This window comes from Silurus meridionalis, chromosome 3 (genome assembly GCF_014805685.1).
Source record: "Silurus meridionalis isolate SWU-2019-XX chromosome 3, ASM1480568v1, whole genome shotgun sequence".
NCBI lineage: Eukaryota > Metazoa > Chordata > Actinopteri > Siluriformes > Siluridae > Silurus > Silurus meridionalis.
The window spans coordinates 19051370-19067091 of NC_060886.1; the positions used below are offsets into that span (position 1 = coordinate 19051370).

The following is a 15722-nucleotide window of genomic DNA, read 5'->3' on the forward strand; positions in this document are numbered from 1 at the left end:
TTCACGTGTGAGCAGCAGCTGACATGGGGAGAAACCCCAAGCCGCTGGTGCAGAAGCACTGGAGAATCATCAATCAAACGTGCATAGTGCAGTACACATTGACGCAGCTCAGCATAACACAACACACCGCTAAGCAGTTAATGAGTCTGCTAAGAAATATTTAACAGCCTTTTAATGTGCAGTTTTAAAAATTCATCAGCAAGCAGGTGCTCAATTCTTTTTGCACTTTCCAAATACAAAGTGGGCCTGAACACTTTTAGTATCAGTTGAGCTGAACATAATCTTTATTTAGTGTTGAGACTTTTCTGTGTTGTAAAATATTGTGACAAGAAAATAACTGCAGTACAACAGGACTGTAAAAAAGCCTATTTAAATGTATAGATAATAATGTTTTAATCTTTGATTTCAGCTTGTTCTCCCTTTCTTCTTGTACTGTCCTTTAAGCTTAAAAGTAAAAAGTAAAAAGTAATAAAAGTAAAAAAAAAAAAAAAAGAGCATTAATTTAAATTACTGCTAGAAAACAACATCAAGTCTATGAACCACAACCTATGACTATTACTAACAATATGACTTTTTCCTATCAGCCAGAACACATTAGAAGACATTTCCTGCTGAGCTAAAAACTGAGTCTGAGAGAGTTTGGATACAGACATTCATGTGCTGCTGGACTCTGTTTAGTTATTAAGTCAAATCGAAATATTTTTGTATAGTATAAGGCACCCATGTGGAGCAGAGAAAAAGAGAGAGAGAGATAGTGTGAGAGTGTGTGTGTTTAACAAAGGATCTTACCTGTTCTCTGTGTCTGCACTACACTTTGGTGACAGTAGTTCAAAGGACTTAGTAAACTTTACCACCTGCAATAGATTTAATAGTTTCAGCATTCTACATGAGCTTTATGTTAAATATGAGTGAGATCAAAAAAGGAAGGAAAGGAAAGGAAAGGAAAGGAAAGGAAAGGAAAGGAAAGGAAAGGAAAGGAAAGGAAAGGAAAGAAAAAGGAAGGAAATACAAAAAGGTGCCAAAAGGCCACAAAAAAAAAGAAGAACTAGAAAGAAACATGCTGGATAAGGGGAAAGCTGAGGGGGAAGGAGGATGATCACCGGAGACTCGATGTCCTCAAGTAGCTGTACAGAGCAGCGTTCACACTTGAGTAGTGTTTGAGCACGATGCATAATCTTCCTCACAATCTTTTCCAAGTCTGTCTGTTCCTCAAACAAATCATTCACTACCTCCAATAAAGCCTGCACACACACAGACACACACACACACACACACACACACACACACACACATACACAAAGAGTTTAACAGTGCTTTTATGAACTAATAACTGTTTGTCTATAAAAAGATTTGAGGCTTCTTTACTTCCTTAAGAAATGGACACAGTATATTTGATACTGAGTCATAGCTGGGAAGTGAAATAATCAAATAAAATTCCAAATAACAACAATAATACAATTATATAAATAAATAATACAATAAATGTATATATATATATATATATATATATATATATATATATATATATATATATATATATATTACTTTATTAGAGCTGTCAATAGAATATCGTGATTAATCACAACTTAACCGCACATTATTATATTTTCTAAATGTACCTTAAATTAATACTTTTCCAGCTTTTAATACTCTGAACAACATAGTCCTGCAAAAATATGCTTTAAGTTAATGTATATTTATTATTAGTGAACATCACCTCAACATAACATGAAGACAAAATATTCTTGTAAATGTTTAAAGTAATTATGCTATTAAATTACATAAATCATCACTTTTACTATGTTTCCATATGGACCGTTTAATTGCCAGATGTGCTCATCATGGTGGTTTTTGGTGCTTGATTTGAGACTTAGTTAATTAGTTAAACAAATGTTAAGTGAATAAAAAATATTTATTTATTAATTGTTTATATCTGAGTAAAGAAAGAACATTGTGAATAAATGCATTGAACGTTTCAATTTTGCCTCGTTCATATTTATTGTTTTAAGTTTGTAATAAAATGGTCAAACAGAAATGCACGCTGCATTTATCACGCATTAATACAATTTGTGCCATTAAAATTCATTTTCGCTACCGTGTACATGTATGTATGTCTTCACCAATCAGTCATTACATTATGACATTATAACATTATAACAGGTAATGTGAATAACACTGATTATCTTCATCATGGCACTTGTTAGTAGGTGGGATTTATTGGGCAGCAAGTGAACAGAAGCAGGAAAAATGGGTAAGTGTATGGATTTGAGCGAGTTTGACGAGGGATCAGGATCAGATCATCTCCAAAACTGCAGCTCTTGTGGAATGTTCCCGGTCTGCAGTGGTCAGTATCAAAAGTGGTAGTTGAAAAGAACAGTGGTGAGCCAGCGACAGGGTCATAGGCAACCAAGGCTCATTGATGCATGTGGGGAGTGAAGGCTGGCTCGTCTGGTCCGATCCAACAGACGGGCTCCTGTAGCTCAAACTGCTGAAGAAGTTCATGCCCGTAATGCTCGACGGGTCACGACTGTTTTGGCAGCAAAAGGGGGACCAACACAATATTAGGCAGGCGGTCATTATGCTATTCTTGATCAGTGTATTTTTTCAAACAACCTATTATCTATGACAATACAGGTCTGCAATATATTTGCAAATATTTCCATTTATTGCTACAACATGAGCATGTCAATAAAAATAATAAAATGTTTTGTTCATAATAATTGTAGGTCATGCATTTGGTATTAGTCTCACAGACATAAATGGAAACTCTCTTCGCAAAAAGATTGTATCTGACCAATTTTTGCCATGTTATTGCAACCTATCACAAAAATCTGCTTTTCATGATCGACTCACTCTGGTATGTACACTATAAAGTGTGGGGGGCTGAGCTATGATCAATAATCCCTGTCCCCTCTTATTTTCTCTCATCATCATCATTCACACTTTCATCTGGGATAAATTTAATACACAGTAGACCAGCATTTAGATTTAAAGCCATAGCTTAAGGCAGCACACACACTGATTCTTACCCTAACCCTGTTTTGAAAAAGCAGTTTAGCAGGAGAGTATGTGGGCAGCCATACAGCAATGCATACATCCGCACACTGAGCTACCAATACAGGGTTGTATTATGAGATGTGAAATTCAGACCACTGTATTCCTCCAGCTGTGATTTAGGCTACATTGCTTGCACTGTGGAGTTACTACATGGGTTAACACTGCTCCTTTATTCTTTAACTGAAAGTACATGGCTCTGTAGTAAACACTCTGTTTGGCAGCAAAGCACTGAGCTGTTCAAACAACAACTGTAGAGCGCTTACCCTGCTCCTATCATACTCCTTTCTGGATGCAGCAAAGAGCTGAGCATTGGAGATAGCAATTCCACAGAAAGGCAGGTACATCTGCAGCACCTGCAAAGAGAGAAATAATCAGCATATGCCAAACACACAGTCAGGGATTTGATTGTCCCTCCATGACTACTGTTTATTTCATGCCTATAAATTTTACAATGTCCGATATGTATTGAAAATATTTGTGTGTATACTGGAAAGCCAATCATATTTTTACAGTGGAATAGCCCCTACAATGAGTTATTGATCGAACATTATAAAGCAAGGCCTTTTCTACACAGCTTCAATAGGCAAGGACTGATTCATCAATACACCAAGCAGTACTCCCTTTTCTGAATGCCTCTATTAGTACAGAGCACTGACTCATTTACTGATTCAGTTTATTCACTTGTTTGTATGAAATATTCAAAATCTACATTTTACTGTCTAACATTCTTTGTGTTTTTTGTGCGTTCGAGTAAAGAGATTGGAGGGAGGAGTGTGCGGTTAAGAAAAAGAAAAAGAAATATTGAGCATAAACAGAGGTAAAAGGTTGTCATGCTAGGGGCATGCTGACTTCAACCAGCTGATATTAACCTGTCATTGTTTGACTGAATGTTAGATTCACACACACACAACAATCACAGTCACAGAAGGCCTATACTGCTATACAATAAATAGCCATTCACAAGCAATGTCAATAGTAATCAAACTGATATATGTGCACCCAGCCGCATAATACTCCCCCCCCACACACACACATACATTCCACCACCACACACATAGAAACACATCCATTTCCCCTTATTATTTATGTACATTACACTTTGTACCAGTATAAATCTTCAAGTTTTATAATTTTAAAAGCAATATCAAAACCCAGATTAAACCACCTCATTTAAAGTGCCAAGAACATAATCGAACATTCTTGGATTTTCCCTGACATCTGAACTACCAAAACACTTTCAAAGGCATTTATGCAGTATTTAAGTTTGTTTTGTAACAAGTGTAAAAACTGAGCTTCATTTCTCTGCACTATGTTGATTTTATAAAACTACATTTCAACAAACAAACAAACAATTAAGCATAGTCTTTGTCAAATACTCTTCGGTGAGTAGGGCACCAGACATGCTCTAAAGCTAACAAAAAGGTCTGAGAATGATTCAAATCCTTTTTAACAATAATGTGCAATTTATGAAGACTTTATTTGGTCATTTTGAGGTATTACCTTTACAGTTTACCTTTCTTGTTTGACAGTACAGAGCTTTATTTTACTGCATTATGCTACGATTAGCTAATTATTTGTTACACAAAAACATGTATTTTACTTTTCTTAATCAAATTCTTTGTTAAGCAAAAACAACAGCTAATAGCCATCTGAACAAAAAGCACAAAAACAAATAATAAAAATAAAAAAATGGCACAACATAATTCCTGTTGTTAGCCATGTTTTTTGCAATGTCAGTAAATTTACTCGTTACTATATTTAATGGTCAACTCTATTATTGAGGATTTACAAACTGTATTTTTCCTTTTGGACACAATTACAACTCTTTAAAATCATCTTAAAATAAACTGTCAGAGACAGCACTTTTGTTGTGTTTTGGCTGACTGACTGTATTAAGTCAACACAATGAAAAAGACAGGTATTCACTGCTGAGTTCCTTCACCAACCTCTTGAGATGCACCGGTAATGTGGGAATCTCTAAGTACCTCATGAATTGATTCAGTTTTGATTTTGGGTACCAGAATTAAAAAATATCTCTGTATATATCTGTATTTTTTAATGCAAGTAAAAAAGAATGTTTCTGCATCCTGATGCATCACCAGTCTTGATTTCTGTAGTCTCATATAGTTGTTCTGTCATCCTTATTCCTAAGTGTGACCAGTGCAGAATTTATATGGGTATTTAATCAGTTTGATCCATTGTTCATAATATAAGTTTGATATGCATATGCCTGTGTACAAGGTTATAATTATTATTTGGATTATTCTGGACAGAGAATCAAAAATAGTATGAGAATCGATTGTTTTTCTATTCCCTGATAGACTGAGAGGTTTTTAAGATGGGTTTACTATTCCTTCCATTCCCCTGAGAGCCAGGTATGAAATCCTGCTTCGATATGCAAGGATTCGAGGAAAAGCCTGACTTGGTTTAATTGGATTATGTTGGCTCACCCATTAGCCTGGGCTGTGTCACGGATGCGGCTGTATGCCAGGAGAAAACTGTATTGACACTGGACTAAAGGATGGGTTAATAAAGTACTGAAGTGACCCTGGCCGAGAGGAGCATTATCGACAGATTCCCTCAGCGACGCTTTGTTGTCATTCCCTCAGCGGTGCTTTGTTGTCAGCCACGCGCCTAATGAAATGTGAGAGCAGCACTCCATCATGCTTCGGTGTGAACAGGCACATGATTTTCACTAAAATGCACATCTGGAGTGATAAGTCCAGTGCCGACAATGAGAAGCTTAACGAAAAAGTCTGGTTGTGTATGTGACATTGTTCATATAATCATTGTGTTTTAGAGACTTATACTTTGCCTATGCACACCAACAACTGTTATATTTATTTAACAAGCATTCTAAGCCCTCAATTCATGTATTATAAACATGGTCAGAATGAGCCCAAGTCTGCTCTTACTAATGCTTTTCATTAGCGAGTCTCAATAGACAGCATCAGTTAGCCTACACTTAATCAGTGTCCAGTGAACAAGCAGTAAACCGTTTCAGTCTCATTAACTGTCTGTGGCTGTGTTTACACAAAATGTCCATTGCCACCCAACCTGAGATCAGCAAAAGCAAATAATCTGTAAAAAAGTCAGGCAATATAATGTAAACATTGTAGCACAAAAGACGTGAACTGTTTTCAATTTCCAATTATCCAAGCTGATACATTTTGCTACACACTGAAATTGCAATAATTTTCAATCAACTTTAGAAATTATAGCATTTTACTACAAAATGTAAAGCACTCCAGGATATTTTGATGGAACAACATAAGAAAAAAATGTTCACTGTTCACTGTTAAAAACTTGTATTTAATATGTGACTTTTGAGATGCAATTTTATTTAAAGGTTTGCATTTAAAGGTTTGCACATCACTGCTGGAACAATCAGGGCCCTGCCACACTGTATACACCACCCCTAAAATAATCAGTGGTGCTTTATTTCCAAAACATGGATAAATTGCACTGGCAAAAGAAGCAGGTATTACAATCAAACACTTTAATGGGGACCAAGTCACACCACAGTACAACTGATGATGGCACTATAAATTCTTTGTGTGTGAGAATCAATGCAGGCCATAGATTTATCTTAATTTTTATATTCAGAATAAGAAAAGCCCACATGCTCTTTGGCCCCCATGAGCAGCTGTGTTATTAGATAGGATATAAACACAGATGAAGCTGCAGCTGCAGAGGAGAGCACTTCTATCTTCCTCAAATGGCATCTTTTATCAGTCTGAATCGCTAGTGTGGAGTTCTGTATAAATAAATATATAATAGGGTGGGGTTACCTTTCAGTGTGGTCATTGGACATAGATGGCTTAAAACCCCTGGTGTATTTAAATAGATTAGACATTGTGTCTCACAATACTGACTGAATATACTTTTATATTATGTAATATATAGAACGTTGTGTCATTTTGTCAAAGAAACTTTATTAGAGAGCCTCAGTATAAGCTTAAAACTGGAGGATATATCAGATAAAATTCTAGCAGGCATGTTCCAGGGACATCTGGACAGCTGGATTCCACAATTTGGTAAAGCAATGCTTTTACTACAACAGTCTCTTGAAGGCTGTCTTTGGGATACTAATACAGATTATGACCATAGATAAGGACAGAAATATACACTGACCAGTAAACAGAAGTCCCAGAAGACTAAACTTCACTACCATGGATCAGAAGAATAAGCCTCATTTATTAAACTTTAAGTAAAGTGGTGTTTATATGTTTAAATAATCCAAAGCAAATTAAATGTACAACAGGATTTATTAAGGTTTTGGGTACGACTAATTCTCTACATACTTATGTGCATATGTAACACCTGTAAAGAGTAAAACACATTCTTAACACACATTTTCTAAATATAGAGAGGACTGGGAACAAAACCAGAGCCAGAAAAAGTAAGTAAGTAATCTTAATGCATCTTAATATCCTGGTTATGAAAACCATAAACAGTAGAGGAAATATGTGACACACCCTTGACTCTGACATCCATGTAAATGCTTTTGACTATACTTTATGAATGTGGACACAACTTTCACTTCACTTATAGTCAGACCTTCCCTTGTAGGTCTTATTTTCACCTCCTAAAGTGCCAAATATTTTGCCAGAAAACCTTTGATGCCACCTAAGTCTTTACCCATGACCTCTCCAAACTCTACCTATGCCTTAAAGTTAACTTCTTCAAGTAGTTTTGTTTCAGTCTTTTTTATTCTGTTGTATAAAATAGAATATACACCACACAATTGCTTCAATTTGCTTAAAGACATGGTGGATGTGGGAGAATGTGGAACTTTGGACATCAGACATCAGACAGACCATCACAGCATTCACACTGTACATAATTGTATGGTGCTGTCAGCACCAGAGAGAGAAATAAATCCAAGAGCAATCATAGAATCTGAGATGATCGCAATGCTGAAAAGGGAGCCAGCAATAAATGCTGAAGAATTGGACATAATGAGTCAGCAATAAACATAGTTGCATCAGTTTGTGAAGAAAAGCTGTCAAAGAGACAAGAAGGAATGGTTGCAGTGGAAGGGAAAAGAAGCACAAGGAGCAGTCAACTGAAATGACAAGTGGATCCTACTGCACAGTCAAAGTGCTGACCAGCCTGAGATGCACCTCAAATATCCTAATCATATACATGAACTCTTAAGTTTATCATCACACAATATGAACAAAACTGGTGGATTGAACCTTTCTGGCAACTTTTAATCAACCAGACCTGATTACCACTTACAACTTCAAGGGGTATAAAAGACTATAAGCTCAGAGTCGACATCAACAAAATCCCATTGTGCAGGTAAACATCATGAACAAAAACCTTAAGAACAACGCGGCAGTCAGCTTGAATGAAATACCTGCAACGTTTCTAATGCATGGAAGCCAGGCCATATCTGAAAAGCTGACAATGCTGTTTAACAAATGCTGGCAAATCAAAGTGGTCCCAGAAGACTTGTGAAGGGAAGTGATAGTCAAGATCCAAAAGAAACAATACACTAGAATCTCTGAATGCACTAACTGCAGTGGCATCACCCTCCTTTCCATGCCTGTGAAGGCTTTCTACTTAAAGAAGGTAAAAAGAAATTGTAAATTGCAACAACTTGCTTGGAAACAGAAGCGAGCAGAGTTAACGTCCAGATAAGCACCAAAAAAGTCAAAGGTTGTGTGAACGGGAATTGTAAAGTAACCACAACCAAATTTTTTTGGAGGCAATTTACTGCCAATTATATTAAAAAGCATGGGAATCTAATGTTAAAAAATATCATCTATTTGACTGCGATGAACTAGAGACCAATCCAGGTTTAAACATGGTTACTAACTAAATGAATGAGTGAATCAATGAATCAATGATTAGAGGAATGAGTATTATTGGACATGTATGTTATTCAGTATGGGAAATTATTTTAATAATAGAAAATTAACAAACGGAAAAGAAAACAATTTTCTTTTATGCATTCTCATATTTATTAAACTGTTAACCAATACTGAATAATTTAGATCTGATTACACATACCAGCATATAAGATGCATGTGTCTTACAGCTATTTAGACCTCAAAGCATAAGGGAATGACTTACACATCTATTAATAGAATAACTGTGAGAACGTGACTGTATGCATTTGCTGAACAAAAAAAACCCCTTCATAATGCCAATCCCATTATCCCCACAATCCAGAATGTAATTTATCTAATGCAAGCAGAAGTATACTGTCAGCTACGAATAAAACTTAGTTTATGAATAAAAAAAAAATTTTGTTGCATCCATTGTGGGGGTATATACAGTAGTTTAAGTGATTCCTTCTATAAATACAGTACTGACACAGCTAAATGTTAGTCAATGACTGCTGACACAAATGCACATTAAGCCTACACTACATATTGCTCATATGGCATTTCAAAGCAAAGCCTTATTCGAAACAAAATCTACACACTATTCTAGGCCCATCTCTATCTTGCACTCTTAATCACCCACAGTTTGTTGTTTCTAGCTCTCTAACCCTGCCTGTTTTTTATTTCTCTTTTGCACACAAACACACACACACACACACACACACACACACACAAACACACAGACATATACACAGACACACACACACACAAACAAACACACATGTATGTATGTATGTATATATATATATATATATATATATATATATATATATATATATATATATATATATACACACAGGTTCATCATTAATTCATTGGTGAGCAGTACAAGCATTAATGTGATGCTAATGCACACTGAAAAGCACATAAAAACCACAAAGGAGCAGTGCATCAGCAGTGTCACTGAGCTCTGCCTGAGAGACGCTGTAGGACTGAGCTCAACACACATGCATATACTGTTAAATACAGGCTCTGTTAAATACAGAGACACAGATTTGCAGCCTGGCCTGGATTATTCTCTTTATGTAAATAAACTACAGTTTGTCATTCATAATATTCCTGCTCAGGTGCATTCACAGATTCACAGTATTATCTTATAAAAAGCTTTAAATGTTGTATATAGCAGTTAGTGCAAGTGTTTATGTATGTGTCTATGTTTTCATGATGGTGATTCACAGTTTGTTGATTAATTGACCTTCTAGCTCATTAAACATTAGCATCTTATGACAAGGCGATTGATGCAATACCCCACAAACACAAACACAGTTGCACTCAGGAGAATATGCACACTAATATGCCTGTGATTCTCTTTTTCATTGTTTTTCAGGCTACATTCACTCACACTGTCTGGCATGTTCAGCCAGTTTCTTATACATTCTTCTACATAATATTGGGTATCTGATGACCAGTTAAGTTTTATGTTCTGATATTGAGAACCGTATTATAGTTTGTGCACTGCGTTACAGAAATATGCTGTAATCTTTGTCAATAGATAAAAAGCTCATCAACAGTTATTCATCAGGGCTTTTATGCTGGCTTTTATACACCAGTCATTTTAACTATTATCAGTTTATTATCAGCTTGTTTATCTGTGATAAACTGGCCTGGGTCTGTTTTGTTTGCCGGGCGGGGTGGTCTCACACTTATCACTGCTACCCCATAGCACTTTCACTTTGCACCCTTTCAATTCTTAACTACAATTATTTCTTTGCTTGGTCCAGAAGACCTATCAAACTTTTACTTTAGTTTGATTAGTTTTGACAGATGTTTCACCCTTATTTGCACCTTATAGCTAAATCTTGGTTCAAAATACTGTTGATTCGCATCCAGGTAAAACGTAGTTCAGTTTAATACTAAAAACAGCTGTTTGTGTTTCTATAGCCACAATGAATTAATAATTTTTTACATTTGCATGCCTTTGTGAAAATGCTACAGGGTTTGATGGATCCTAGCATCCAGTTGGCTTCTCTCAGTATTAATATTAATTTCAGTCACAGTACGTGCAAACCATATGTGCACACACCTCTCATTTTCCCACTGGAATTGGTTCTCCCACAGCACCATATCTTCCTGCCATCAATCTGACTAGCAGGCCTGTCCTAAAGTTGCATTAGTATGGCTTGTCATCACCATGCTTTGTACTTTCTCCCCAAGCTTTAAATTTCTTGACTGGATCCTGATAAAAGGTAAACTAGGGCTTGCATCAGTTTCCCTCTATTCTCCTCTTTTACTTTGCAGCTCCACATGGTTCGTTCCCTCAGTGCACCTATGGTGTGTTATTCCCTACTAAGCCTGCTACGTGGGCTAGGATGTTGACAGTAACGTGTTAGTCAATATCCCTACTTTTCACACCTCATTCTCCTATTGAGTCAGTTTCTTCCTGCACTTTTTTACATTTTGAGTTTTCCACTTTTCTTACTGTCCAACCACTAGGCCTGTGGGTACATACTGTTGGCATACGTGGACATCCTTAACCCCATTATAAAACCTACTATTCTTGGCTTGGCCATGTAATTAACACATTTTGCTGAAAGACTCACACACTCACAGCTAGGGTTTGTGTCCTCTGGAAGCTGAAAAAAAAACACCAAAAATGTGCTCTCTGCCTCAACATTGACCATTATAGTTTGTTTGTTCAGGCCCCCTAGTGGTACATTTGCTGGCACCTACTGTCTGACTGCAAAAATGTATGGTACAGTATCAACAAAAGCTGCATGTTATCTTTCAATGTAATACGTTGCCTGTCCTCTTGTGAAATTTGAGCTTTCTTTGTCTCTTTGCTGTGGAATATTTAATAATTAAACAGATGTATTGTCTCAGAATGTCATTCTATTTTTTTTATACATTTATTTCAGTTTTGTTGTTGGTATTGTTTACAGTAGCTATAACAATAGTAAACCCCCTGGGCTTGTTAGAACTACAAACTGTTCAGAATTAAACATAAATAAACAAAGCTATGTTATTATCCCAATGACTAAGTAACAACCTTATAATAAAAATGCAGATCTTTTGTAATAACAGGGGTCTTTCTAGGAGTGAAGACCTATTATAGAGAAACAGTTACCGCCACTGCTTTTCTCACTTGTTTGAGAAAAATGTGGTGTCAATGGACAGAAAGTTAGCTCAGGGAAGTGCCATCGATGCCCATAAATGGTGTCCTAGATCAAGAAAATGCTTGGCAGAGTGCAAATAGATGGCAAACCAGAACACTGGCACTTGTGGCTCTTGCTGGGAATCTAGACAGCCTGCTGAGACAGGACTCACCGGTCTATGTCTGATCTCACTATCTACCATTCTCCTTCCCTTCTGAACAACAGATTTTTTCTATGTCTAAAAATTTTAGAATTTGTACAGATTCTTACCCATGACCCAGAAATGTTACTTTCTGTAGTGCCAAATGTTGTGCCACATGGATTAAGACATTAATTAGTCATACACTGTGCTGTTTTCTTTTGACATTGAGGTATTTTCCAGGTGATTCTCACTTCCTCTGTTCATAGGTTTCTATGAACCCTAGATAACTCTTATACTTTTATACTCTTATATCAACTCTGTAATTCTGCATTTTCTCAGTCATTTTCTCTACTGTCCATAGTTGTCCATAACTATTTCTTTGTTCACTACTTATTTTACAAACTTTCTTCTTATTCTTAATCTCCATTCATAATTGTCTCCTTACTATTCCTAGGAATAATCTGCCTCTAGTGGTATTTCAGTATGACAATTAGAGTCAAGACAACAGAGTATCTTAAAATGATGGAATAGATTTTGATTAACCCTGTGTGTATCAGAGAGCAAGAGAGAGAGAGAGAGAGAGAGAGAGAGAGAGAGAGAGAGAGAGAGAGAGAGAGAGAACGCGGTAACAGAACGTTGACCTAATTTTTATAATGTATGACCAGTTATTTAAACTCCACATGTCAGACAGTATAAAGTATACATAAGATTATATAACTATAACCATGATATTCAATATATATTTTTAGTTGCCCTCTCTTACCCTCTGCCTTTGACATTCTTGTCTTTTTTCCCCTGTAACTTAATAAGATCAATCTGTCTGGCTAAGCATCTTTGAGCTTGTTAGAATTACAGTCCTTGTCCATTCAAAGTGCCTACAGTACAATTAATATCTAATTACCTCACAGGTCTTTTTGCAGCAACAACAGCATGGGCCTTCTTATTTTGCTTACCACTGCCTTAAGTGTCTATTTGATTTAATGCATTCAATAGCTAGTATTGGCAAACATAGAGCAAGACATTGTTCTGCAATAGTAGGTTATGAATCATACTAATCGAGCATAGGACTGAATAATTCATTAAAAAAAAATTTTTAATCATAAAGTTTTTGTTGCTTTGTTTATCTTCTCTTCATTGTGATAGATTTACTTCAGTGCTTGTAGTAAATCACTGTAGTGTTGTACTGCTACACTGCACATAATAGATTATTTAATTCTGTCATGTCTTTGATATTGGCATAGAACTACAACTCCAAGAATCCAAAATGGCCTACAAACAAGGCCACCAAGGACTACATCATGCTGCCATTTAAAATACTCTTTCATTACTAAACACATAATTGTGCATAATTACTTCCTTACACTATGTAAAGACCTTGTTCATATTCTTTTTGCATAGTGTATGCACTGACATAGTGTATGCACTGGAATCTTGAAAATAGTGCATTTTCAAAGATGCTCCATTACCCCAAATAAAGTATAAACATATTTTATTGAATCATAGAAAGACTTATTTTTCTCGTTTCATTTCATTTTATTCTTGCATAGAACTAATACCAATAATTAAAGGTAGCTTTATGGTATTTCAAATGTCAAAGCTGATTCCTAAGGAACAAACCAAATGCCACAGTGGTAAGGAAAACTACACTAAGATAGAGGAAGGAAAAAGAGGATAAGTCAGGAACAAAACTCTAAAAGGGAACCTGCCCTCTAATTTGTGACAACAGATAGTAGTATTATAAATCATTACAGTAGAATAGAATCTAAAAACTTTGTTTAGTATGAGTATATTTTAAATAAAATCAGCACAGTACAGTCTCTTTATATTGTATCGATAGCTCACTGGTGACAGTGGTGGTTCTTTGGTTAAGGCTTACTGATCAGGAGGTGAGGGATTTAAACGCCAGCACTGGCAAGCTGCCATTGAGCAACTGAGCATTACCCCCTACCTTCTCCAGAGCCATCAAATTGTTCCTAAACTTTTGCAATAATCCCACAGGATTAACGCACAAAGTGGTAATTTACAGTATACATGAAAATACGTTTTAATTATTCAGTTATTCATTCATTTAAAGCCCACTTTTTTAAACCAAAGAGTAAACCTATTCTGTATAAAACATTTTCAATTAATAAGAAATCTCCACTAATCATTTATTATATAATTAAATAGGTTTGACATTTGTCCTGAAAACACAGTCCTGAGCATTTATCCGTAGCAATAAAAACCAGGGCCTTGGTGCTGTATGGTTCTGCTCTCTGGAACACAGAGATCCTCTCTTTCCCCCACACATTCCTGTCAGAGTAATATGTGTACAAACACAGCGCCATGCTCATCTACATATAATAGTCTTAGGGGATTTAACACAAGTTAAATGAAAATCTGATCAGTCTCTCCACAGTATAAATGTTCCTCCTGTTTTTACAAAGATGTGCATTTCTTAATAAAACACTATTTTCCTTCATTTTAATGAAAGGGTAGCAGGTGGAATGCCGATGTTTCTGCATATATATCATTTAAAAAATAAATCGTATGGAAAGCAATTAGTCAGTAAGTCTAAGATAATTATATATTGCATAGACAAGCTGCCTTTTTACAGACTTTAATATATGCAGTAATGTCTTTGACGCCTTGGCATTCTTCTTTCGAGTTATACAAGCACAGAGCTCAAATAGGCACAGTAGATAATAGATTCACATGGATAATGTTAACATTTGTAAATGGTTTAAAGCGTGTGGAGATATGGGGGTACTTCACTGTTACTGTCTGTGAATTTGTCTTCCATGCTTGAGCTTATGAATTACTTTTATTTAATTGGTAAAAGATTGACTTGTTAGATTTCCTTTATGAGCAACACAAATGACTTCCACTGCCATCAACAAACATGCCTGCCAGCATGCTTAATTCTCATTTATGAACTTGACCATGGTATTTATTGACCCTTCAAAATTCTTGCTATTTATTTCCCTTTGGTACTGTAATGCTTTTTAATTTCAGATTAAATTCTTTCATATTACCTTCGATGGCTCTAACAGTTAAACGGTATAATTAGCACTGATAATGACTATAACAATGAACATTTAGTATGAATATTGTTATACAAACAAGCATAGTTTTGCTTGTTTATATAACAGTAAATAGATTAGAAAAGTAAAATAGATAAAGAAATTGGAATTTGAAATAAATGTACTGTAGATGACAATGAAACATAATTGATAGGTATTGGTGTGGATTCCATTGCTGTGAATCTTTAGATAAACTTTACCATGTGAACACCAGACAACCACCATTCAGTGAGAATTTGATATCTGTTTTACACAATTTTATGTAAATAAGACTTTCATAAGGATATTGTTCTTTACAGATAGATCATCTAGATCAGCAGTGGTTCCAAATGGCTGAAAATGCCATTATGGTTATAACTGTTTTATAAAAAATGTGTAGCAAGGCCAGAGAAGGTTAGAAAGAGATAACTTACATCACATGGAACTAAAACACCTTAAGGCTGATTGTAAAAGTTGACAGTTCTCAGAGACA

The 15722-nt window shown here is 35.7% G+C and overlaps 1 protein-coding gene across 4 annotated transcripts in view; it reads right to left on the reverse strand.

The window, feature by feature from the left end:
• pde11a (phosphodiesterase 11a) overlaps nt 1–15722 on the reverse strand; it is a 53282-nt gene that overhangs the window by 31669 nt on the left and 5891 nt on the right. For all 4 annotated transcript variants that reach the window (XM_046845210.1, XM_046845212.1, XM_046845211.1 and 1 more), the window contains 3 exons: nt 3321–3410; nt 1101–1241; nt 790–854 (listed from right to left, as the gene is read on the reverse strand). In XM_046845210.1, the coding sequence (XP_046701166.1) occupies nt 790–854; nt 1101–1241; nt 3321–3410 (296 nt within the window). The remainder of the gene's footprint in view (nt 1–789; nt 855–1100; nt 1242–3320; nt 3411–15722) is intronic.